This window comes from Postia placenta (genome assembly GCF_002117355.1).
Source record: "Postia placenta MAD-698-R-SB12 unplaced genomic scaffold POSPLAscaffold_13, whole genome shotgun sequence".
NCBI lineage: Eukaryota > Fungi > Basidiomycota > Agaricomycetes > Polyporales > Adustoporiaceae > Rhodonia > Rhodonia placenta.
Genome location: NW_020169844.1, coordinates 581,810 through 606,762, shown reverse-complemented (window position 1 = coordinate 606,762; position 24,953 = coordinate 581,810). Strand labels below are relative to the sequence as shown.

At 49.6% G+C, this 24,953-nt stretch overlaps 7 protein-coding genes across 7 annotated transcripts; 4 read left to right on the top strand and 3 right to left on the bottom strand.

Annotated features, from left to right (window-relative positions):
• Nucleotides 1-495: 495 nt before the first annotated feature.
• On the bottom strand, nucleotides 496-4,811 carry POSPLADRAFT_1049093 (hypothetical protein; the record flags this gene model as incomplete). Its single annotated transcript, XM_024479658.1, has 19 exons — nucleotides 496-1,041; nucleotides 1,095-1,245; nucleotides 1,317-1,412; nucleotides 1,471-1,562; nucleotides 1,620-1,706; nucleotides 1,784-1,927; nucleotides 2,092-2,275; nucleotides 2,335-2,522; nucleotides 2,573-2,708; nucleotides 2,883-2,912; nucleotides 3,182-3,281; nucleotides 3,338-3,359; nucleotides 3,422-3,573; nucleotides 3,632-3,657; nucleotides 3,716-3,756; nucleotides 3,812-3,887; nucleotides 3,948-4,095; nucleotides 4,201-4,225; nucleotides 4,335-4,811. 19 exons carry the CDS (start codon nucleotides 4,809-4,811, stop codon nucleotides 496-498), a joined length of 2,721 nt encoding a protein of 906 aa, XP_024335718.1.
• A 519-nt stretch (nucleotides 4,812-5,330) lies between these two features.
• On the top strand, nucleotides 5,331-6,229 carry POSPLADRAFT_1060011 (hypothetical protein; the record flags this gene model as incomplete). Its single annotated transcript, XM_024481221.1, has 2 exons — nucleotides 5,331-5,478; nucleotides 5,541-6,229. 2 exons carry the CDS (start codon nucleotides 5,331-5,333, stop codon nucleotides 6,227-6,229), a joined length of 837 nt encoding a protein of 278 aa, XP_024335717.1.
• A 2,460-nt stretch (nucleotides 6,230-8,689) lies between these two features.
• On the top strand, nucleotides 8,690-9,319 carry POSPLADRAFT_1049092 (hypothetical protein; the record flags this gene model as incomplete). The annotated part of the gene is made up of 4 exons (XM_024479657.1): nucleotides 8,690-8,713; nucleotides 8,770-8,865; nucleotides 8,926-9,157; nucleotides 9,300-9,319. 4 exons carry the CDS (start codon nucleotides 8,690-8,692, stop codon nucleotides 9,317-9,319), a joined length of 372 nt encoding a protein of 123 aa, XP_024335716.1.
• Nucleotides 9,320-9,783: 464 nt separating this feature from the next.
• Nucleotides 9,784-11,148, bottom strand: POSPLADRAFT_1173187 (hypothetical protein). The gene is made up of 6 exons (XM_024488221.1): nucleotides 11,120-11,148; nucleotides 10,920-11,049; nucleotides 10,765-10,862; nucleotides 10,373-10,708; nucleotides 10,026-10,316; nucleotides 9,784-9,962 (listed from the first exon to the last, which is right to left on the bottom strand). The coding sequence occupies exons 2-6, from the start codon at nucleotides 11,021-11,023 to the stop codon at nucleotides 9,928-9,930; spliced, it is 864 nt and encodes a 287-aa protein (XP_024335715.1). The 5' UTR covers nucleotides 11,024-11,049; nucleotides 11,120-11,148; the 3' UTR covers nucleotides 9,784-9,927.
• A 2,292-nt stretch (nucleotides 11,149-13,440) lies between these two features.
• POSPLADRAFT_1049090 (hypothetical protein) lies at nucleotides 13,441-17,255 on the top strand (the record flags this gene model as incomplete). Its single annotated transcript, XM_024479656.1, has 17 exons — nucleotides 13,441-13,488; nucleotides 13,542-13,582; nucleotides 13,645-13,670; nucleotides 13,730-13,918; nucleotides 14,018-14,120; nucleotides 14,178-14,304; nucleotides 14,366-14,514; nucleotides 14,567-14,702; nucleotides 14,761-14,942; nucleotides 15,062-15,284; nucleotides 15,340-15,483; nucleotides 15,539-15,625; nucleotides 15,689-15,783; nucleotides 15,852-15,947; nucleotides 16,010-16,169; nucleotides 16,240-16,479; nucleotides 17,037-17,255. 17 exons carry the CDS (start codon nucleotides 13,441-13,443, stop codon nucleotides 17,253-17,255), a joined length of 2,265 nt encoding a protein of 754 aa, XP_024335714.1.
• A 234-nt stretch (nucleotides 17,256-17,489) lies between these two features.
• Nucleotides 17,490-19,246, bottom strand: POSPLADRAFT_1152155 (hypothetical protein; the record flags this gene model as incomplete). Its single annotated transcript, XM_024486627.1, has 7 exons — nucleotides 17,490-17,955; nucleotides 18,011-18,099; nucleotides 18,156-18,257; nucleotides 18,558-18,629; nucleotides 18,682-18,737; nucleotides 18,807-18,930; nucleotides 18,983-19,246. 7 exons carry the CDS (start codon nucleotides 19,244-19,246, stop codon nucleotides 17,490-17,492), a joined length of 1,173 nt encoding a protein of 390 aa, XP_024335713.1.
• Nucleotides 19,247-19,996: 750 nt separating this feature from the next.
• On the top strand, nucleotides 19,997-20,629 carry POSPLADRAFT_1041190 (hypothetical protein; the record flags this gene model as incomplete). The annotated part of the gene is made up of 4 exons (XM_024477856.1): nucleotides 19,997-20,198; nucleotides 20,253-20,278; nucleotides 20,334-20,418; nucleotides 20,475-20,629. Coding segments are annotated over exons 1-3 (171 nt in total), but the record flags the coding sequence as incomplete, so codon positions are not given.
• Nucleotides 20,630-24,953: the final 4,324 nt, after the last annotated feature.

Here is a 24,953-nt window from a genome sequence, read left to right as displayed (position 1 = left end):
GCTAGGTCGGACGCGAAGTGGGTGTTTGTATGAGCATCCAGGCGGGTGGTAGCGATGCGCTCGGGATTGAAGCGTCGACGATATAGGCCCTAGCGATGCCGCGCAGGTTGGAGTAAAGCATGGGCTTTATGCCGTAGATTGCAGCGGACAAGGTACCGTGTCTATCGAGTATCCTAGCGGGTCAGGCTGCGCGACAGCTGTGTGTCGCGGATGTTGAGATGGCTGGCATACTGGTGGCTGGATATGGGTTTTGGTTAGAACTATTCTGAGAATTTCCCACGTGCAGTGCCTTTTGCAAGGTGGAGTGATTCGGTTTGGAATTGGGGACAACTCGAGTCGTTTGCCATCTCGCATGACAGGTTTGATTATTTAGGCGTCACACCAAACAGTGCCCTTATCGATCAGTTGCGAACATAGTGTATCTTCTGCAAACCAGGGTGGTAAGTTGTCACAAATTGTAAGTTACAGCTCGTCCGCTCATGGGGATATCGCTACCTAAGACCACAAAACTCTTTGCGGTTGCAGCTGCATCGTCGGTGCTTCCAATAATGACACCACTACCCGATGATGACCACCTCGCTCGCTTGCCAGCAACACGTCACGGTCAGATAACACTGAGGCACCCTGCCCCACCTGTTCTCCATTGTCAGAGTCGTCCAGAGTAGATGTGCTCGACGATGGCGATGAGGAGGGGGACGTTGCCGTAGGTATTGTCTGATCTGATGTAAATTGAGGGTTTGGCTCTGGCTCAACCGGCTCGATGATGATCCCGTCTTGTAATTCGTCGTAGCGCAATCGTATTGTCCAGTTCTCCTTGACCTCGTCGTTCAAAAAAAGCAAGGAAAGAGGCCGCAAGACTTGAGATCTTATAATTCGCTCCAGGCTTTGTGCACCAGTGTTCGGAGACAATCCTGATATTTCAAGGTACAACTTTGCTTGAGGATCCACTTCCAAAAAGAGTTTGATGTGAGATAAGTGGACTTCGAGGTCTCGGATCCGGGAGTCAACAATGGCTGACATCATGTCTGCTGTCACCCGACGCTGCTCTCCTATTGTCAGTCCAAGAGTAAGGTGTGATATTTCGAGAGACGTACGAAGATGACTAGTTCGTCTATTCGAGCAAAGAATTCGACAGGGAACCAGTCTTGCACTTCTTTTACAAAATGCTTGCGTTCTTCTTCCTCTGTTTGTATTTCTAGGGCACCCTCTTGACCAACGCTGGTCGTCATTATAACTATACAATTCCTGTACGTGGTAGCGGTGGTATTAGTGCTCAGTGCTACGCCTCTATGACCGCAAGCCGAAGGATCACTCACGTAAAGTCAATAACCTTCCCTGCGCCATCTCTTAAGGTACCCTCGTCGAGTATTCTTTGAATGTGAAGTCGAAACTCCTGGGATGCCTTCTCGATGCTACAAATCCACGAAATTAGACTTCCTGGTCACGCAATGGGAAGGATTGGACACATACTCCTGTATCAAGATGACGGAGAAAGGCTTCCGTTTAACGCACTCGGTAAGTTGACCACCATGGTCAAATCCAGTACAGGCGGGGGTACCAACCTAGGAGCTGAGGTCAGCGCACGGCGGGCAAAGCTACACCGTCATTTCAGTTCTTACCAAGCGTGAGATCGCGTGCGCGTCGGCGTAGTCGACGCCATGTATACAGATGAGCTTCTCAGCTGAACCGAGAAGCGACCTTGCAAGCTAAAGCTCACGTATGTCAGATTATAGGTAAAAATAACCCGGGAGAGACCAATATATAGTCGTCCTTCGACGCGTACCTCCTTGGCAAGAAGCACTTGACCAGACCCTGAGGGGCCGCCAAGCACAAAAGACGCCACTGGTCTTGAAGGGTCCGTTAACCCGCTCAATAGACAGCGGACCGCGCTGGAGATACTTTCAACAGCTTCAGGTTGTGCCACCACCTGCGATTTGATACTACCGTCAAGTATTCGTCTAGATTCATGCGTTGAAATATGATACATGCCTTCTGCGACAAATAGTCTGCAATGTCTTGCATTTTCTGCCCGTTCGATGCACCACAGTTAACGCCATGAATAGGCCTGTGCGATGCTGCTATTTCGACCACATGAAGTTTTGTGACGACTGGTAGTTCTTCCGGACTAGACGAGACAGGTGGAGGCTCGCTTGGAGTAAGCATGTTATGTGCTTCCATCTCCATTCTGGATTGATCGAGCTTTTGCTGCGCGATGATCTTCTTCTCTTTGAGTCGCATAAGTTGTTGAACATCTTCCTTCTTCTCTTTGTACTGCCTGTGCACGAATTGTGAGCCCCGTTAATTTCGCATGTTATTGACTGCTTCCGTTCATACCCTGCCTGTCCGCGTGTCAAAATCGACTTCTCTTGTATTCTGATGCTCTGCTCAATCTCAGCCAGCTCTTTCTCGAGCGGCCTCGACGATCTCGCAGAGGAAATGCAGCTTTCAATTTGTATTTCGAGATTTTTCAATTCCTCCTGCATGCGTTGCAGCTCCGTATCGCCTGTACCGTCAAATTCTCGCTTGAACAGGGCATGATTATGTGGAGACGCAAAAGCAGCAATTGGCGCACCTCCAATGACTCGATATCCATTTCGATAGCTACCTTACGTCTCCTCCACTTGCCCAACTGCTCCCAATTCGCGTCTTTGCTAATCTTGACATTGGTACAGGCTTCATCCAACAACTCAATGGCAGAGTCAGGAAGTCTGCCGAAACACGATCAGGGACGTCGAGCCAAATCGCAATACACGGGAACCGTACCGCTTGTGAGTAAAGTATTGAGAAGCGATGTGCGCTGCAGTCGTAAATGCTTCGTCCAGTATATGCACATTGTGGAATTGTTGCAATCCACCTCTCATACCCTGTAGGATGGCATTTACCTCGGAAACAGTTGGCTCACAGACGTATACCTGCCGTGAACGACCAGTAAGATCAGTGATAAGAGTAATCAAAGTATGTGGTACTCGCTGGTGAGAACTGACGAGCGAGCGCGCCATCCTTCTCAACCGAAGATCTGTAATCTTCAAATGTGGAACACCCAATACATCGCAGTTTCCCCGAGGAAAGGAAAGGTTTCATCAGGGTTGCAGCATCGCTATCGTTGCAGAATGTCAGCCACAAGAACGAGGTTCACGATGTCTCTCGACGTTGTTCGAGAGTAGACAGAAAGGAAGCTCACATGCCGCTTCCATCACCTCGATAACCACCGATGGTTATCTGACTGAGCTCATCGATGAAAAGGATGGCGCTGATACCCATTGATTCATGTTCAGCGATCTCTATGCAGGGTCATCGTTGTAACAGCTTGCAGGGGCATGAGACTGAGGATACTCACCGTCCAGGATCAATTGTAGGATCTGAGCGAAATGGTTGTGAATATCATACATAACAAAGTGAGGAGTCCGCTTTTCTGACGCACCTGTTCATAGGCAGATTTACAAGCAGTGCTGGCCAATAAAGCCCCTAAATTCAGACTGAACACGCGGGCACGCACAGACTCGGGGACATTCCCCGAGACAATCCTCAACGCTAATCCCTCCGCTATGGCGCTCTTTCCTACACCCGAATCGCCTGCAAAACCGATTGTAAGAGAGCTGTTCCAAGTTACAAAATACCACTAAAAGCGTACCCAGGAGGACGGCATTATTCTTCGACCTTGTGGAATCATTTTGGTCAGGAGGTATACATATATAAAATCGATCAGGAGACTTACTTGCGTGACAGGATCGAAATTAAACGTCGGATCTCACGATTCTGCTCGGACATGCAAAAGGATGGGGTTTACTGACGCAGGAAGAATATCACTTACCCTCCCAACTATCGGGTCGATGAGCTCGCCTCTGTCTAACTTCTCTTTGATCAATCGAGTGTCCTCAACCGCAAACCTGAAAGTGGACAAGAGTGAGCGTAGACTAAAGGCGTAAGGGGCGTACTGTGTCACTTACTGGCTCAACATAACGAATTTCGGCTTTGACATTTGCTCTTCTACCTTCTTTTGCCTCAAGCGTCGGGTTATCTCAATGACAGCATCCGCGCTGATGCCAAACTTCGAGCTTTCAAGAAGACCACGTATCCCTCCTTCCTCTGTCGATTCTAATATTGCGATCAGAATGTGGTGCGGCGCCATGAAAGTGTCCTCCTGTAAAGAAGAATGATGGTTGGAAGATGCAGGCTCGGTTGCGTGTGGAGAACACGTACGTTGGAATCCTGTAGCTCTTTCGCTCTGACGAGAACGGGTCTCATCGTTTCAGAGCAATTGTTCCACACCGTCTCGAAAACCGTAGCAGATTAGCCCTTTAATCGATATGCACAAGGGAATTAAGCTCGCGTACATCTCGATCCTCAGTAGGCTGAGTGCGGTCATCGTTGAGAGTTTTGGTTCTGGCCCACAGGTCATCTGCGATCTTCTTCTGAATAGGGGTAGATGCTGGCTCATCAGGGAAGGTTGCCTTCTGGATGTGGTCGTCGAGGGAGTCTGAAAGTTCTGAAGCATAGACTTTCGATATAGCTATCCAGAAAAGCGGTCGCTCTAGGGCCCAGGTCTGAGGAGTCGAAATGTCATAGAAGCGAGGGTCATATACGCTTTGAAGTCCGTCATAGAGGAGACAGAGAGCTACATGAGTAGGATGTATGAAGCGGAGATGGAGAGAGTCAACGAGACTTCGGCATCTAGTCCAGAGCTCGTCCAGTTCGTCATTGAAGGATAAACGGTCTTCCGGTGTTTCAGCAATACTAGTTTGCGAACTGCGGAGAGTCCGCGTAGAGTTGTGAATTGATTGTTGGTCGTCTCTGTTGGTGGTGGTCGACATGTTGGCAGAATACTATGCAGTCCAAGGTAAAAGTGAAGACCTGATTAAATACATAAATTTGCACGTGCCTCGCTGATTGATTGAACATTGAACAACGCCGGACCAGCAACCTCGTGCTTACAAAGGGCGCAACTAGCATGGTTCAGGAGTGTGGTTCATGAATGAAACCAAATCAAGGAAGCGTACCTCGAGACACCACGAGGGATTCATTCCGGATCATGTCAACATACTGACTAGGTATTGTTCTATTATTTTGCACGCTGGGAATGCCTTTGGCGCAACGCGTATTCAATGAGGCCCATGCCAGTGGACAAACCGGAAACATGAGGCTGTTCCTTCTTACCTTCACGTTACCAGGGACGAGCGGCAGAACCCGCAAACATGAGGTAGCAATATGCACTCATAAGTCTGTATCGCCACGAGACTCCACAACGTATGACTTTCCCGCATACATAGTCAAGTGTGCAGGTCTTAACGCCTTCGCTTCACCCTTCTACACCTGGAGCGTATTCAAGGGACATGGCCAATATCCTCCTGAATACTGGCTTCAAGCAGGCATTCTCATTACCTCTAATGTCCTTTTATTACGAAGTGAATTCGTCCGGAGACAAATTCGAGCAGTATCGACTCCTGCATGTAATTCATTATAAGAACAAGGATGTCATCGGTACGCTGCTAGTTGATCAACGCAGTAGGATAGCTGTTGACTACGTTTTTCGTGGAACCTAGGAGCAGCTCACGAATTTCTCATTCTTGGCATTCTCAGTGGCACACAGACCTTCTACGTGCGGGTTGAAAGACGACCTACCCTACGCGCTTCAAATGTATCAGGTTCCGTCGCTGATGACAGCATTAGTCGGGAGCAAGACTTCGATCTAGAGGCCTACAAGAAAAAATACGACATGGTCACCGACCACAGGTGTCCTCGAAAGCCGGTTGTCCGCGTTTCCGACATCTGCGAAATCTTCTGTGCCATGCACAAGATATCTCCGAATTATGAGCTTCTCAAGTATCAGTGCTATTGGCTTTGTAGCACGTTCTTGCGGAAGCTCGAACGTCTCGACGGAGGGAAGCCGTCCACGACCAATGTCTCGAGAGGGAAGGAAGCAATTGCGGGGAAATGGGCTCGCTTTGTGCCGATTATCACTGAGAGAAAGGTGCAGAGCGATATAAAAGCGGCGGAGGAGCGTGAGGAAGATGAGGTGAAAAAGAAGGAAGAGAGAGAGGACGGACGGATTAATGCTGAGTTCGTGATGAGCATCCAACGCGAGAAGAAGAAGACCTTGAAACAGGTCGAGGAGACGCAAGCCGCTGTGACTCCGCTCCTCATAACGAGCCGGGGAAAGGGCGCTGCAGAAGAGCTGGCAGTGAGATCTGCATTCTCGAGGCTTGTCGTCCACGCAAGCAAGGGTCAGTGAGGAAGAAAACGAGTGGGCGAGGTAACCCCAGCGGCGATCTGGTAATTGTAGAAACAGCGCGAATACGAAGAATGTTCTGTACGAGATGACATACTTCCGTTGCTGAAATTGGATGCCTTCCGAGTCGCGGAGGATTTAATCATCGAAAGAACTGGAAAATCGACCGCCAGAGGACCCCGGGTAAGCGCCGTGTGAGGCCTCAAATCTCACGTTCCTCTCATGCCAGTAAGGGTATCAATGTGGCAAGGTCGTGAGCAGGCTGTATCGTGGTGTGGGAAGGAAGATACCATCCAAGACGCATCGCCTCCAATAGGAGGACAGCCGATAGGCGCCTATGATGAGTGCGTAAGCTCTTCAAGTGGTTACGCAGAAGGCTTGGCAGTGTCTTTTTCGAATTCCTCGGGTTCAGACTCTAAGTACAGCGTAGGTACAGGTAGAGTATAACCGAGCCACGAATGGCTCCTCATACCGAACTCTGCGCCCTCATACGGAATCGTACCGTGAAGTGCGGTGATGGCCCCTTCCCTCCGATCCTAAAGGCCACGGCGAAAGGCTTGGTTGTATTGGATACTCATCTGCCATCTCATACGCTGAGACATATTGTTGTATGTAAGAGCGACCGATGCATCAAGGACCGCTCAAGGCCCCGAAATGCCGTTATCGTCTCTTTCCCTGACACTGCCTGTTCTGCCCCAAGTGAATGCGAGCGTCATGAAGAATCGCCTCGTGGATACCTGAACGCAGCCAGCGACCGCATATCTCAGCATGGAACGGAGCCTTCCTTGTGTGCCGACGTAAAGCCGTTGCCTGCCTGCTTCCGCATGATAAGTAAGTTCATTTCAAGCGCTGTGCGACGAAGAGCTTATTAGGATGATTGCTAGGATACTCTGGCCCAGAAGACCTAGAGTCACCGTACCCATCTAGGTTATATACAATCCTTCCAGTACGGTACGTCGACAACATCTGAGATTTTACGTAGTCGCTCTTGCTGATAGTCATGCACAAGGGCCCACCATAATGTTGTCTGCCTTCCGCTCATATGAGGAGGTCGAAATCCCTAGATCCATGAGAAAGGCGATCCAGCGGTTTCCGCTCGTCCGTTTTGTCCCAGCTATGGACATCGGGGAGCATTCTACTCAGGACGAAGTTTGGGAACCCTCCGCTCTTCCTGATGTATATCTCGAAACGCATAATGCAACGTGCAACATCTGTCTAGAGGAATTCGAGCCTCCCAGGAGAAAGCTGTCAACAGATGAATCATCGCCTTCGAAGCCTCTGCGACAACTCCCCTGCACTCATGTTTTCCACGTATGTACACCCTTGCACTCTTACGCGCTTGATGGTAATGCACAAACAGACATTATGCATAGATCCGTGGCTTGCACAGGAGCGTACGTGTGCTCTCTGCCGCCAAAATGTGTTTGAGATGCCTTCTATGTAGGTATTCTCTTACTTGTGGTCGTCGGGGATTTCATTGTACCTTATTAGGCAAACACACTATTCTCTGAGCGATTCGTCGTCTGTGTCTGGGCATCTTGCACGTCCTTCAAGGTTTGCTTCAATATTTCCATTCCTGCTCCCGAACTCATGACAGTCTAGCCCAGGGGCAAGGGTAGAGCCACCTCCCTATCGACGACGAGGGGTCTTGGGGCTCGGATCGAAGCTGAAAGATATCATACTCCGTCGTCGGTATCATGGCCGTGATACTCTCGACACGTAGGCCCTTTTCGAAGCAGGAGCCGAAGGGCAGTAATCGTGCGCTAGAGAAGGGAGCGTAATATAACGCACCGGAGTTGTAGCCACCATGCAAGCCGATGAATTCAATGTATACGCGACCCGACAATCCGGCCCACGATCTATAGCATAACATGCAGGGTATTCGAATGTTTCCTATTTATATACCTAGCTGGGCTGTCTATTGGCACGGACCTTCTGGGCTTCGAACCAGTACCCCGATTATGGTGTGACGGTACGCCCATACCCGTAGTCGCTTCGGTGCCGGAAAGCCGTGTGTCTCGAGTCTAATTTGAATGCCATTCTTACTGAACTCATGCATGCATGAATGCGCGCTCATTCCTTCGCATATGGCTGGTCCCTTCCATACACACGCAGTAGTTGTTGGTATTGATCATGGTGAGTGAGTCTCGTAACTGAAACACTCGAACCAGCGTCGTCCTTGAAATCATCGTATCACACTCTATAGAGGCCGAACGATGATGCCTCATGGCTCTTATCATACTGGTGAGAACACTTGATCCGTAATAAGTACAGATTATAACATGATAATAATGAATGGTGTCGGCCACGCTGGCATGCTGAGGCAGGTGACGGCGATTCTTTCAGGACAGTGCCGCGTCAATATAAACTCGATCCAAGTCGTGTCAGCCATCTACCCGTCCTCTTACCTCTGGCACGCCTTGACACTCCCAACCGTTATACTGGTCGTTTCACGCAAACGTAATGGCCCTCAAGCGCATACAGAAGGTGAGTTATTGATCATATCATATACCGTGAAATACGCTCAGGGCTACTGAACTAAGGAATTGATTGCTATTCGCAAAGATCCTCCTCCATACTGCAGCGCCGGTCCAGCGGGTGAAGATATTTTCAACTGGCGAGCCACAATCATTGGCCCGGTATGTAGTCCTTGCAGTTCACCGCCGTAATAACCGTCTGATATCTAAACCATGACGTAGACCGGTTCTGCCTACGAGGGGGGAGTGTTTTTTCTCAATGTGACATTCCCTAAAGATTATCCACTCCACCCTCCGCAAGTTCGATTTGAAACAAGGATCGTACACCCAAACATCGATCGCGGCCAAGACGGCCATATCTGCATAGATATCCTGCGTGATCAATGGACCCCAGCGTTAACAATTTCCAATGGTGGGCCCTTTCGGACGTTATCTATGTGTTTTTTGAATACGGGTTCCTTAGTCCTGCTCTCTATCTGCTCGTTGATGAGCGAAGCCACGATTACGAAAGACGCTGTCGAGACCACGCAGAAGTATGTGCTTGAATATCGCATATATTCACTGCGATGTAGCTTATCGCTGCGTTATTCTTACAGATTCGCGAAGTGAACTGTGATCCTTGTGTTTCAGAAAGTGTAAATGCTTCAAGGGGAGAGTCTGCAGTGATTGTGTAACAGATTTCACCATTGTGTTCAAGGTCCATAGCGTCGCATCCGAAACCTGACATGCTTTAAATATGCTCGTTGAACTTCATAATCATTGAATTACTTCATGCTCGCCTGCAGACCGTCTGTGTCCCCACGACTTGCCTTGCGGCGCACACCCTTATTCTTGTCGGTCTCATGATACCAGAATCAACTGAAAGCACAGCATCTTCACTCGATATAATCAAGTTGCCGCTGCAAATACTTAAGAGAAGCGAGTGAAGGTGCGTACAGACCATGGCACCTTCCCCGTGGTTCAGAAGAATAACGATGTGCTTGTGCGGACCTAACAGCGAGACAACTACGGGGCAGGATGTCAAATCAAGGAGTTATAATGCTGTGCATTCCACACTTTCGTGGGGCATGTCTTCCGTGTGAAGTAGCACAAGTATCGCAAACACTTGGATAAAATGCCAACAGTACACGCGAAGTACTAAGGGAACGGCGTGAGGGAATCATAGAACACGTTCGCTAATGGGGAAAAATGGACAGATATCGCGAGAGAAATATCCGAGCTGGATCATGCTGACGTTCCGCCGCCACGTAGGCGAAGAACTATACATCCGAAAAGCGTTAGATTATTGAGTCACGATATATATCAAGTTTGACGTAGCATACCGAGGTGTAACGTGCTCTCCTTCTGGATATTGTAGTCAGCAAGGATCATGTCCGGAACAAGCTGCTTTCCGCCGTACAGCAGGCGTTGCTGGGACGGTGGAATTCCCGTTTTCACCTCGACCTTCTCCAACAAGCTCTTTACGGTATCCGCAGGAGATACCATGATTGCCATTGTTTTACCGTTCAGATTCTTTACGAAGATTTGCACTTCTTCACTTGAGGGCACTGGGCGCCGGAGCCTCTGTAACGTCGTGCGAACTGAACCTTGGCGAGCGGGTGTGGACCGTGTGCCTATACATTTGAGGTCAATTTGAGCATGATTTTCATGAAGAAGAAAGCCAGCTCACTGAGATGCACCGTGTTATCAGTCTGAAGCTCATAGTCTGCGAGGGATCGTTGATCTTCCAGTTCCTGACCGCTGAACAACAGGCGTTGGTCATCCGCCGGGATACCCAGCTTTTCCTCAATCTGCTGCTTCAGTACAAGGACCTTTTCATCCATCGATAAGGTCACGGCAATTGACTGATCCCCGACGGTGCGGATATAAATCTGTAGCTGTCCGGGGAAGAGCATGCGGAACACTTTGTTCTTGTCTTTCTTCTGCGGAACTAGACCTTCGCCGTCAGGCATAATCCTCTCCATTGGGCAAGGAAGGGGTGGTGCTCCACCGCACAGGCGAAGGGCTGATGCAGATTATAATGAGAACGAATATGTTGTGTAATTATTGAGCCATTCGTACCGATGACAACGATATCCTCATCATGAACTCCACAATCGGCGAGAGTTTGGTCACCCTCGAGAAAGTGACCACGAAACTTCAGGTGCAAGGTGGGTGTGCTAATGTGCGACAAAGATATTCAGCCCTAGAGGATTTGGAGCAGGCCGTGGATCTACCTATCAGTCTCTATGATCCTACGTTTGACGGAGTCAATGGTGTCCGAAGATTGGACAAGTACGGTGGCGATAGCACCAGAGAGCTGTTCCACGAATAATTGCATGAATGAGATACGGCGCAACAGGCGTACTGCAAAGACGAATGTCGTATGTTCTGAGGGTGAATATGTGAGCAGGAAAAGCGAATCAACGTATCGCACGAAAGGGGCTTTTGAGCCTTATGAGGTGTGCCGGAAAAGCAATCAAGTTCACTAACACACAACTTCATGGTCTCCGTGAGGAGTCGAGATCAAATCAACGGTTCAGCGACACCACACTGTGTGCTCGTGTCTAACGTACTTCGGATCTTGCACTTTGTCCGTCTATGACCGCGGCCGTAGCTCTAAATTTGGCTGAGGCAGTCTCTCAGGATCAAGTAGACATGAAGAGTGGGTTTGTGTGCTGTCAAAAATTGCGCGCAGCTCGATGGAAGTTGATCTACGGAGAGGCCAATGCTTCTAATTAAAACAGGCAGGATGTTGATGGTAGTCCCGCATACAGCTAGTGATAGTGCAAGGGTCTGCCTCGAGGTCGCCGTCCAATGCAATAGCGCGGGCACCAGTCTCTTAGCCTCGCGTTTTACAGGGTACATACAGCCGGGTGACTTGTGACTTACCCCGAGATGAAAGTTCTTTCCATCAAGCGGCGCCTCCTGGGCGCCCGATGCACGCGGACATGAAGCAGAAATTATAGGGATGCAGTCTGGGAATGATGAGACGCTAAAGCTGCTCCGTGCATTGGCACTCACTTGGCCCGTTATGGTATTTGTGGTCTCCGCATATCGGACCAGGGACTTCTCCGGGCGTCTCCTTTCTGGCGTAGTCACAAGCCAGTCATACTCCGGTCACGCGCCTCACACGTCGTCCTCGTCGTTTACGAAATGAATGTACCTCCGGCCGAGGCTACGCCAAAACTGCCAGAATCATAGATGTCAGCCTAGTGGATCACTCTCCGCAGCGACTGGACGATTTGTAGATGCGAACCAGACTCTGAAATAGGCCCGTCATGTCGGTCAGTGCCATTTGGCAGAAGAAAAGCGCCCAGAGGGTAGACGCTACCAAGACGTTACCGAGAAATGACGAATGAGGCCCCTCAAGGTCCCTGCCGCGCTCGGGTACGTATAATTGACATGAGTCAGAATACCTTTTGACCACTTGTCCGCGGTTGAGGCCCGTGTAGGAATGAATCGCCGTCCTGTTGATGAGGAAATAGCCAGGTACGCCCCTCCTGGGCCACCGCCTCGAGGTGTCGTTGTGGAGTCAGACGCCCACTTCACCCTTTGCCTCGCCGAAACCATGATGCAGAGGCAGTTCGCCTTTGTTGTGGTGAATCTTGTCGGCCGCTTGTCTGATCTCTCACGACAAGCCGTCCCGCACCTATTGTGTGCTGGACTTAAGAGATGCACAACCTTATAAGCGATTCGAGGACTGCCACGGATTGTAGTCACTTAGACCTTCGCATACCGTTGCACAACCTCTACCAACTACGATGGTGGACGCAGCTCCTGACAATTTCCCCGCGGAATTCACAGAGGGCCTCGTTGAGTTCTTCACCAAGGCCACTGACATCGCTGTTCGTGTTGACAGCAATGAAGGTGAGTTATTTGTGTCGCCTCTTGAGCAGAAATATTCAATGAATCGCAGTCGGGCCTACGCACATGTTCATGGCGCTACTGTGTGGAAAGGATATCGACATCGACAATTTGAACCAACTCCGGTCTCCCGAAAGTCCGACGCTATTGTGGTCAGTTTTACATGACCTATCTGCTGATCATGTGCGTCAATGTATCCTTGCCTGTTGTTGTAAATACAATGATGCTCAAGCCAGTGATCATAGGAATCTCTTGCCCACTCTATCGCCACGCACATGAAACCAGAACGGCCTTCTTCTCCGGACCGTAACTTGAGACCAGGCACCCCGACAAGGGGTCGCAAGCGGCCACCTGTGGCATCTCAAGATGGACCCAAAGTATGACATTGTAATGTCAAGGAGAGTGTTTATTGACTATTGCTGACAGTACAAGTTTTGGCTTGCCCCGTTTAATCGTCATAGGGATCAAAGTCGTCCCCGCATCATCCCGTCGCCCTCCCCTAGTACCCTGCAAGTGAATAGGACCGATGAGCGCACAGCCAGCAGCTCGCTCATCACCGCTATCAAGCTTGCACGCCAAAGGAAAGCGGAACTAGTAAGACAGCCTTCACCTAAAGCTCCAGTGACCCTCTAAATTGCCTAGGGCGACACGTTTGTCGGACCGTATCATCTACTCCTAGCGTTGATTGAAGATAAAGACGTGAAGATGATTTTGGTATCGAATGATGTAGATATCTCCGACTTCGAGAGGACCCTCAAGTTGCGCAAAGGAGCAAAAATCACAAACGCAGAGGATAACGGATTCCCATATCTTGCCAAGCATGTCTTCCGCACACGAGAATCATCTCGCAATACTGATTCTAGACCTACTGTCCTCAGATATGCGACAGACATGACCGCGTTAGCGCGTGAGGGGAAGCTGAATGACACGATTGGCAGAGTGGGTCACCAGCGGTCGTAACTACAGACGGCGTTAACAAACCCTACATCTAGGATGAGGAGATACGTCGTGTTATTCAGATTCTGTGCCGTCGGTGAGTTCTCTCATGGGTGTCGTATGGGCAGCGATTTGATGACAGCCCCTCGTCCCTCACAGTACAAAGAACTCTGCGGTACTGATAGGTAAAGCGGATAAGCTGATTCCTGTAATGTATTAAGTTGAAGTGACAACGCATGCGCAGGTGAACCTGGAGTAGGAAAGACCGCTGTTGCAGAAGGACTAGCTCACCGCATCAATTTACGTGATGTCCCAGAGCATTTGAAGGGTACCATCTACAGCCTGGACTTGGGCGCACTATTTGCAGGTGCAGGGAAGGGCGAATACGAAGCGGCAAGCTTGTTTCCTCGATCACTGCGCCTCTATGGCTTACGTACAGCTTAAGCGCGTCAAGGGCGTGATAGACGGTAAGATGAACCCACTTTGACTATTTTAACACGCTCAATCACTTTCTCATTCGATAATCAACCAGACGTCATGCGAAGCCAGCAAAACGCAAGTCCGGTGATACTCTTCATAGATGAGCTGCATCTCATCACGGTCGGCAAATCTTCGGGTGGCCAGAGCTCGGGCATGTAAGCATCGGTGGCATCCTTGCGTACAATATTATGCCCATACGATTGAAAAATTAGGGATGCTGCAAATCTGTTGAAGCCCGCTCTTGCTCGAGGACAGTTCCGATGCATAGGCGCCACAACCCTCGCTGAGTATCGTGAGCATATCGAAAAAGATGGTGCACTGGAGCGCAGGTTCGCGACAGTATGTATAATTTTCTAAGATTGGTATAATAGGGATGTGCAGCATAACCCCGTTGTTACAGGTCCTAGTCAACGAGCCTACTATCGAGGAAGCAACTACCATTCTACGTGGGACCCGTGAACGTTACGAAAGCCACCATCGAGTATGGATCATGGATCAGGCTATTGTCACCGCCGTCAAACTTGCACACAGGTACTTAACTGCAAGAAGGTAGCCCTTATAATTACTACATTATTGTAGGCCATGACTAACAGAATATTAGGCTCCCAGACTCCGCCTTCGATCTCATGGACGAGGCGTGTGCTTCTGCAAGAGTCTCTCAGGATATGAAACCTGAGGCGATCGACACCGTTGAGCAAGAACTGTTGCAAATCGAAGGTCGCATCAAGGCAATTGAGGTGAAGCTTCTTTCGATCGCAGTAGCATATAGGGAGCTCATCTGGTACTCGCCATTAGCGTGACAACCATCCCGAAGACGATCGCGCTCTCGAGGAAGCAAAGAGTGTGCGCGGTAGCCTTGAGACTAGGAAGAAGCGCCTCGAAGAGCAGCAGAAACAGGTTCGGGAATGGTGGGGAGATATTAGCGCACTCAGAGGCCTGATTAAGGCCAAGAAGGACGACCTTGACATCGCCAAAAGGTCAGATTGCTTGTTTCTTCCATTATATATCATCTGCTCAGTAAATGTTCCAGGGAGAAGCGCCCAAGCGCTTCGACGATTAAGCGCCTTCAAGGAGAGCTCAATGACTTGCGTAACAGACTCACTGAGACGGAGAACCGTGGTCCGAAGGTTGCTGACAACGTGAAGGCGTTAAATACCTATGAACACCGTCGCTACACAGTTTCTAGGTCGTCGCCGGATATAATAACTCCGGAAAGCATTGCCGAAGTCGTCGAACGCGCTACCAAAATTCCTGTGCAACGGTTGCTAGCCTCAGATAAGACTCGACTTCTGGGTTTGGAAGATGCACTTGCACAACAGGTATGTCTGTCATCGGAGAGATGTTGACCTATGTCTCATCACATGCAATATGCAGGTTGTTGGCCAGCCGGAGGCGGTTAAATCAGTCACTAATGCTATCCAATTGTCTCGCACCGGTCTGAACAACGCAAATAGGCCTATTGCGTCATTGCTTTTTACGGGTCCATCCGGCACTGGGAAGACACTCCTATCTAAGGCTGTATGGCGCGATTCTACAAATGTCAGTGTCAGCACTAATGATCCATTGGCTGTAGCTGGCTCAGGAGCTGTTCGGACAAACTACTTCCATGGTTCGCATCGACGGCAGTGAATATTCTCAGAGTCATTCCATCTCCAGACTAGTATGACATCATGGATTCCCACCTGGTGTCTAGTTCGTGTGCTGAGAGTCATCTTATTCACAGATTGGTTCTCCTCCTGGATATGTGGGCTACGACCAAGGCGGTCAACTGACAGAGTATGTCAGAAGGACGCCTTACTGTATCGTATTACTTGACGAGTGAGCTCGTTTGAACACATGCATTCCATGCGGATTATCTGAGTATCTGCATCCCTTTTTCTCCACAGAATCGAGAAGACTTGTCTAGAGTTCCTGACCTTGTTCCTTCAAGTGCTCGATGAAGGTCGCCTCACTGATGGACATGGACGTCTAGTCGATTTCAGGTCAGCTAGCTCCTTAACATACCCCAGTAGGGCGCAATTGACTCACATATTACCTCTCACAGGAATTGCGTAATCATCATGACTTCGAACGTAGGAGCGGATCTTCTAAGTGCTGCAGATAATCCTATAAAGGAAGCCGTTCGTCTCAAAGTGATGGACCGCTTCAAAGATGCTCGCTTCCCTGTCGAATTTCTCAACCGTATTGACGACGTTGTGATGTTCGTGAGTGCTATTGATAGGTATAACGTGTGGAAAGTTCGGCTGTTCTGATAATTGGCAATCGTCCTCACAGTGTACAATGTCACAGGCTGTCATGAAGAGCATTTTGAAGAAGAATCTCCAAGACCTCAAGCAGCGAGAGGGGATGAAGCGGCTGCACCTTGATATCGATACCCAAGCCGAGAGCTGGTTGATCTCCGTAGGAATATCTCCCCAGTACGGGGCCCGCCCGCTTGCGCGCGTCATCCAGCGCGAGCTTCTCAACCCACTCTCGCAACGCCTGCTGGAGGGAACAGTCAAGGAAGGGGACGAAGTGCACGTCCGCCTGAACGACAAGAAGGATGGGTTATACATCCACAGGAACCATGAATTACCAGCTGACGAGCACACCGTGCCGACGTCCGATACAGTGGAAGTACCTTCGCGCCGCACTTGGAGGAAGGGTGCCAATTAATTTTAACTGCCATTTGTAGTTAGTTGTTGTCTACGTATGTCTCACACCTTATTCATTACATCACTGGGCGCCCCTGCACAGCTGGGTATAGTAGTTATGGCAACGCCTCTGACTCGACCTCAAAGCATGAAGGCTCATTCGGCTTTGACATTCTCTAGGGTAGCTCCTGCGGAAAGGGACCCAGTATCTCCCCCACGAGTTCCGATGAATTGCATGTCCGGCCCGGGCTCATTAGCGCTTACTAGGATCTACTAGCACAACATGAACCGAGATCCAAAGCATGGAGCAAAGCTAAACTACTCTGGACTGAGATCAAGGTCGTAGCGTACTAGTAATCATCATAGTGGTATGTTGTAGTGCATATCGAGAACCAGGGACTGAATAGGTAGATATTAAGTTCTTTGTTCCATGATCAGTCTAATGTTCAAGCGCACTACATCCTCTGGTCTATCGACATGTATCATGATGATGCTGGAAGGAAGGCCCACGGGTCCCGCACCCCTGTAAGTAACTTACTGCCGTCCGGAGAGTCGAGTCATCCACCTCGCATGACCCGAGACGCCATAGCCAACATGTTCTCAATCCGCTTCGCGTTGTTCAAGCTTTCACCCCACCCGGCCTGGTGGATTGCTTAAGTATGCGGTCACGGGGGCTTATAGGACGTGCATCTTGCGAGCTCCAGTAGTCTAATATTAGCCATTTTGTTCAACACCAAAATGATCCTTTGAACCATTGATGCTGGATTCATGCAACAACGTGCATCAATGGACTACGAAGAAAGTGACGGTAAAAAAGATATCAAATATCATCCTTGACTATCTAGACGTAAGGCCACCATAATCGAGAAGAATGCGGAAAATGTGTAACTATCATCGCAATATATAATTATCAAATCCCTGCCCTGACTCCTGCTTGTAGTTACCGATGAGAGCGGAGAATAATGTATCCCAACCGTTTGCGCAGTAATGCAACGCGAGCGCAAGGAGAGTCATGATGCTGGGGATGGTGATGCATACCAGAGCAAATATTCCTGCAGGGCGCGGTGCAACATTGAACTGAGCTGGTGAGTCCGTCCGAACGCCATCACTGTCCTCCCGAAATTGTAGGAAGACAATGGTCACGTTCAGCAGACATATGGCCACCGCGATTGCCGTACCGGAGACGTAAAGGAAAACGTTCAGCAACGCGCTCCATATCTTCGGGGAAGCGAAGAGGGCTTCGCGCGGCCTGGAAGCTGCCCATTTCAAGAGTGCAATCGAGACCATGGGAATAGTGAATCCGCAGTTGAATAGTGCAAATGCGTAGCACATGAGGCCAATGTTTCCTCGAGTAGCGCTAGCAAGCTCAGAGTCAGCATTCGATTTCATAATGATAAACAAGTTGTTCACACCTGAAGATTGTACTGTACGTGAGACCAGCTCCGACAAAAGAGACTTGATATAAAGCTTCGATTAGATCCTTGTGGTTCTCCAATGTTTTCTAGAGATAATAATGACGATGTTAGCGCATGTACGTCATTCGTATAGTACGCTGACCTGCGCCCAGTCGGCCAGTCCATGATAGCCTGTGTGGTCAGCAGTGGCCTGGGTTATGGCAATATATTTCATATCGACTAACTCCTTCTCCAACGCATCTAGCTAAATAGAAAGCTGAGGGAAAGGAGGATGAACGATGAGCATTTACTACATACATGAGTCCGTAAGCGTTCAGTTTCCGAGATGCCGTCACAGCAATGCCTCAATTGGTCCGGGTTACAGTCATCTTGTTTCAAGGCCATCTTACACGGTAACGCATTTAGGGCAGGCACATAGGGTGACATATGCGGTCAATACAACTTGCCTTCACGAGTGTGCGACGTTGATCACGAGCAATCTCCAGCTTGTCCCCACGTTGTGTCAGCTCATCTGCATCTCCTGGAGTTACAGGAAAGGACTAACCAGGTGTCTGCAACCCTTTATTTCGTCCTCTATTACTTTCGCCATTTTCTCACTCTTTGCCACATAGTCGCGCTGCACGAGAGTCGGCTACTGACTCGTACTAAATAGCGATATTGTTACGTACGTGCTTCACCGAGTCCTGGATTCTCAAGGAGGGCAGCAAAATGTAGGCCACACCACCTTTACATGGTAGATGAGCGCTAACCATAAGCGGAAGCCTCATCAGGGCGATGCTGACGCAACACTGACCGCAAAATCGACGTGTAGGGTTGTCGGTCCCGCGACTGATATTTTTCCAAATGTAACTTCTTACGTCCCGTTCAGTCTTGACCAACGTCATGTCATTGTAATTGAGGGTTCTCCCTCGGCGACTCTATGAATCATTACTGACATTGTAGGTCGATTGGCGACAAGCTTGTACTCACCAAACAGATGAAATACTCTATCAGAGCAAGCCCCCAGAGAGCCACAGCAAATACGGCATACGGAATCAAAAATACACAGCAGAGAACGAGAGACAGAGATCCGGTAGCTCGGGTAGCCACCCTCAGGGATCGTTCTTGCTTTGGGGATTGCAAGCTTTCCCGATCTTTCGAGGAGGATGCTGGCTGGATGTTCAATTCAACATGGTCCACAGACGACAAGAGAGAGCTCGGCCGCTGAAACGTGTCGCTGTCACTAGATTCCATGGTGTTGTCGAGTTGCTCTGAAGCTGGCTGCTGCTTTAGTATGAGATCCAGCGGCTAAGGCCGCGTGAGAATAGGAGACAGGTGAGCGATGTGGTATTTTATTGACCTGCGATAAAGAACATAGGGTAAAATGAGCCTACATGGTCAAACTCGAAGGAAGCTCCACCGTAACATGTCCGGACGAGAACGGACAGATGCCGGGCAGCATACTAGGGGTTGCGATTACAGCCGCAACATGAGGACAAGGGCAGCCGTCCAAATGGTACACAGGTCATTCAGACGTGGCTCTGCTCATGAATTCGGGAACCAACTGCCACGGCGCTGTACCAAGGCATGATGAGACGCTGTCTTCACACGTGCATGCGGCGTCCCTAGGCGCCCACGCAACCCCGAGTACCATCAGCAAAAAGGAACGCATTATGTATGGCCATGCATGTACTCGTATGGCCTTGTAAGGTCCGGCCAGCTTACGAGAGACCGCTATTGTTTTACAGTCTTGTATTGCCATGATGATAAATCAGCGGGGTGATGTAAGAGCCAAAATAGGTAGCTAGGCCCATATGACTATCGAGAGCATGCAAGGCTGGCGAGGCTAGCAGCCTACATAAGGTCATGCATGGTATAATATTATACCAACTATTGTGATACATTGCCAGACCAACTAATGATTGTATAGGCTGCATCCATAACACTAATCAATCCACTGCAATATCGGTTCGCTTCCGTGACAGACCAGTCACCCGCAGATGATCCAATCAAAATACAACTGTGGCATATTATTTATCGGGTGTAATACATTACATAGCAGGAGAAATGCACAGGTGCGAAAAAATGGTGGGCCGCTGACTACAGAGCTGCATCGATGACAGCGGGATGACGTACCTCTACGTTGGTGAACTGCCTAGTGCACAATATGTTGAAATACGAGAGATTGGAATCCTCTTCAACAGAACTGAAGTCGTATATTAAGCAACCAAGGTCAGCATAGAAGTCGCCTTAGGCTCACCTGAGCAGGGAGTTGACAGCGAGAAACTACAGGAATTATGTATCAGTTTATGTCGAAAATACGAGAGCCTCTGACACATACTTGTTACACCAGCCAATAGTCTCCTCATACTACGTAAGGTGGCCTCGAGTGCCATGCAGGAACTCGTGCACAAGTGCCGGAAGCCCTGTCAAATTGAGCACCGTGAGAGCTGTACACCAGGACAAGAACATTTTCATGCACCAAGAGGCCTCGAAGCAGGCTTTTGAGGATGTCATCCGGATCATGACTACTGTATAAGAAAATTCCGCAGATTAGACACCTACATCTTCGCTACTTTCCTGTGAGATTGCTGAAGCAAATCATCAGTTGACAATAATATGCGATTATCACGCACCGGATAGGGAACAAGTGGTCGAACTGTGAGTAGAATAGTAGCATTATTTATATGCTGCAGAAGAGCTAGAACACTAGATCCGAGGCAAGGACTGGCTGACTAACTGGCACACTGATCGAGACTGGCCTACTGTCACGATCTCGGCTTGATTGAGAATGTTTGTGCACCGCAATTTGTCTTTTTCTGTCACGGTACACCCTCTAGATTCTCTATGACAAATTCAAAGTTGCGCGAGGAGAAACGAGTGGCACTTGCGATGTCGTTAGACCCATCGCATGGTATGGCATTCTGCGCTCAAGACCCCGCAACCGCTACGCGAAGCAGCTTCACGCCCGAATAGAGATTAGACGTACACTGGTATTCAGAAACCCTCCAAATGCACTTATTGCAGAGACACTATATCAGGAGGGCTCCAGTGAGCTTCAGGTCGAGGATTCTGCCATGACCATCCAAAGGGCCGCAAGTATTTTTCGGTCTTGGGAGGACCTCACACGAATAGTCCGATCTTCCCAGTCCTCGGATGCTGAATAGCAGGCTCGCCACCTTATTGTAAGCGCTTCTATAAGTATGACCAGACTGGTAGTGTTTTATAATACTTAGACAGCAGTTTGATGTCAAATAATATCCCAGCATACTAGTGACGCCACGGGATGTCTTGCAAGGGCTAGTAATGCGCCGACCGTGACGTGCGGGTTTGCATGGGTCACGGGACCTTATTTGCTTCGTACCTTTTTGCTGATGACGACAATTGAACGTTCTTGAATACTGAACCGCAGTGAACCTAGCTTGCCGCTCTCATTTTGGAGTTCTGTGACCTGCTAGAGGTGGATGCATGCCTCCGAGAGCGCTGACGGTAGAACACTACATGGGTAATGATCGGGGAGGTCCCGGCAGCTTTCCAAACCCGACCGACCCCATAGCGGCGGGCGACATGCACCCGTCAGCACAGCACTCCTGGGATGCATATGTTGCTTATCACATCATCGCATCCGTCGCTCTCGAATGCCCCATCAGGTACACAGTGGCAGCTAGTCGACAGCCTAAAATTAGATCGGCACTTAATTTCGTGCGTATTGCGGTGTGTTGCCGCGTGTAGACGCACCTTCTGCTGTGAACCCTTTTCTCCACATACGATCAGAGCTTAAGGGAGGCCACAGGTAGGCGTGCTCTACAGGGGAGCTACAGTAACTACTTTACCGCGACTACCACAAGCAGTACAGCGCACGTTACTCATCGGGGCACCTTTGGGAAATATAGATTACCATGTCTTTCATTTAGATTCTCGGGCATCAGGTACATGGATCCTCGTATGTCACACGAGCCATGTACATCGTATCAAGAAATGAGTGGTCATGCCACTAATCGTTATTTTGACAGCCCCGTACTGAAACTATACCCTCTGATCGCCGTCGATACCCTTCACATGAGCTAGTAGAAGGCCAAGGCTCCCACTAGCAGTATATTTAGCTCTAGGAATGCTTGTCGTGTCCATGCGTTCATATCGATCATCCCCTCGTTTTCGACAGGGTACTAGGACATTTTTTCCTTTGTCATAAGTTGAAAGCTTGTAGGACGACACCAAACCACAGACGTCTGTGATTGGTCGGAAATCATTTACCAAATCCTGTATCATAAGAGCACCTCACAGACAGTAAGGCCTGTATTTCCCGCGAGTCTAGTTCCCTGGACGAGACTGCTGGCTGCAATGTGGTATACTGCTTATGTCGACGACCGGGATCAATATGGAGGTCCTGAAGCTTTAGTACTGTGCATCCACTCGAACCTAACACTGACCCGTACTCAAGGAATTGAATATATGGTTTCAACACGCAGCTGAACTGGAACCTCGAGGGCGGATGTTACGTGGTCTGGACTTTGAGCACGCATGCCGCAGAAGAATGCAGGGAATGAAACGTTGCAGGTAACCGTATTCAGATGCGCCACGCTAAGATATTGCCATGTGTATCTGTGACAAGATGAGGAGTTGATAACCTTGACAAACGAATGTTCTATCTGGCGGATTGTCAATCCTATGCAATGCAACAATGTAGAAGACCGACGCCTCACCTCATGCACGCGAATCAGAGTCACCCGGGAACAATGCAGTATGGTCTGCTCGTGTTGAAATTCTCAGCGGCTGCTGTGCCGAATTGGTGTACAGGAACGTTGCCGGCTCACTGTACCCATATTTGCGAAGGCGCGGGCTCAGCTCCGCGGGCTCGGATGCAGTTCGACAGTAGGAACTAAGCGCTGCGGAGAAGCCACGGACAAGCGTTTACGGAGCGGTAGGCCGAGACGGGGTTCTATATGTCAACAGGGTCCGCCGAAGCATTCCATCATGAGTGGTGGATACATATGGACGTACACGAGCCCGAGGCCGAAGTATTCTAGATAAGGCGGTGAATGAATGCGTTGTAGACATGTGGTGGTACTCAACCGCATGTATCGTTCATGGAAGCAGCATTTACGAGATGGCAGTGGTCTGGCCATGAACACCGGTGCCTCGTACGTCGAAGGCAGTTCCGGGACACATTAGGACGTCCTGGTCTGCAGGACCGGCTTGGCCAGGTGGCAGATTGCTTGGGCGTTGAACGTGGACACGGAGCGCAGGTGAGCCTTGCGCCTTCCATGCTGTCATGCTCTCTGGGTCCTTCCGAGTGCTATGCAACCCAGATCGTGCCGTCTTCGATTCATACCCCTTCTGAGCCATATGCCTGAACACAGGCACGTGTAACGGACCCTACTAATCTGCCACTACCAATGTGTATCCAAACTCGGAGCTGATCTCGTCACACTCAGCATTCGGCACGGCAAGCTGAGTCGTTCCGGGGTTCCCGATACGTTTGAAGGCCCACAGTTTGTTTGCGCAGTGCTCAAGCAGAAGATCAAGGCAGATGATTCGACGCAGCTATACAAGAAATAGGCTTGCTGAGACATAGTACGCTCCGAACCCCGAGTCTGAGTGTGAATTATGTAAGATAAGTCGGGCTTGGATCCCATAGAATCCCTTATGCCTATATGCCATACGGCTGACACCAAGATATTACTCACTATCATTGGTGTATCTGTTGAAAATATTGCGCAACTGTTCAGCAAGGCGAAGGATCCAAACGGAAGCCACGGAGCACGCTATCGCTCAATATCGTGTGACTTATCCTTCAGTGCGTTTGAACTAGAAAATGGTATTATCAGGCCTGATATGCTCCTAGTAGGAACATATCCACAAATCGCATCGATTAAAAGCTCTACTTACCCGCAGGTGATTCCCTGGATACCGATGGACCTGCGGACACGGTGCATCTCGTGCATCTGCGCCCAGTACCGTGAGATATCGCCATGCAGCCACTGGCCTATAGGCGGGCCGCTAGTGCCCTAAGTTGAATGTTGGCGCGCTTGGAGGGCCTCGCTGAGAACCAGGAGGCGTTTACCTACGAGATGAGCCTCGGAGCAACATTGCGACTTCTGTACGTCTGTCGCAAGGCGCTCTCGACTCTAGTAGCGGTCTCGATGAACATGTTAGATGGGAGCGTCAGATGAAGGTGTTCGAAGATGAGTGCGTCATTCAATGCTGGGAAAGCAAAGCTAACTACTGCGAAAGAAGTAGGCTAGCAGGAAGCCACGCGAGATGAGATCTATTACCCGCGCTACGTCGAGCGCTTGCTCGGGCGTCAGCTGAGACTGAACGTGTACCACAATACGTAGGACCTGGGAAGACGTTACATGTCCTGAATACTGATGGTATGTATGGTCACGTCTCAAGCTTGTGGCATACATTTGGATACTCATCAACTTCAGTTACAGTAGATCCCTAAAATCTGGCGATACTGCATTCGGTGTACTTGCCAAACGCGTTCGAGGATCTCACGAATGTCGCTTCTCGCTCGCATGAGGTCGCTGAGGCTGCACTGTAAACAAAGACGAACGCAGAGGACTGACAAGCCCGGTGATTGTGTTTCTGAGAAAAGCATCGCTGCGTTTTCTAGTCACCTACGATACTATTCATTCCTGAACGGATTGGAAGTGGACGTTGCAAGTCGAGAATTCACGATCACAGTTCATGAAAGCTCAACTACAATGTAGGATCGAGAGTGCATGTTTCCGCGTGTTTCTCAGAAAATGCCTCCTAAAAGAGCGAGGAGTCGAACGGACGAGCTCTTATGTTTGCTGCCATTCGATCCCGCGGTACGTTATAGGTAAACGGCAGCTGGATTCGCTGTCTTGCGTAACGTGAATATCCAATCACAACCAATAGATGCAGGTACGCCGTCTAAACAAGCCAGCCGTCTTGAGCTATTCACTGATTACTTTGATAGCGAAGGTGCCAG

What these genes read in the sequence shown, in the direction of transcription:
- POSPLADRAFT_1173187 (XM_024488221.1), bottom strand. Translation starts at nt 11,023, where the DNA reads ATGCAATTATTCGTGGAACAGCTCTCTGGTGCTATCGCCACCGTACTT. An exon ending in AGGATCATAGAGACTGATAG is followed by an intron (nt 10,863 to 10,919) that starts GTAGATCCACGG and finishes GTCGCACATTAG; the next exon opens with CACACCCACCTTGCACCTGA. An exon ending in TGAGGATATCGTTGTCATCG is followed by an intron (nt 10,709 to 10,764) that starts GTACGAATGGCT and finishes AATCTGCATCAG; the next exon opens with CCCTTCGCCTGTGCGGTGGA.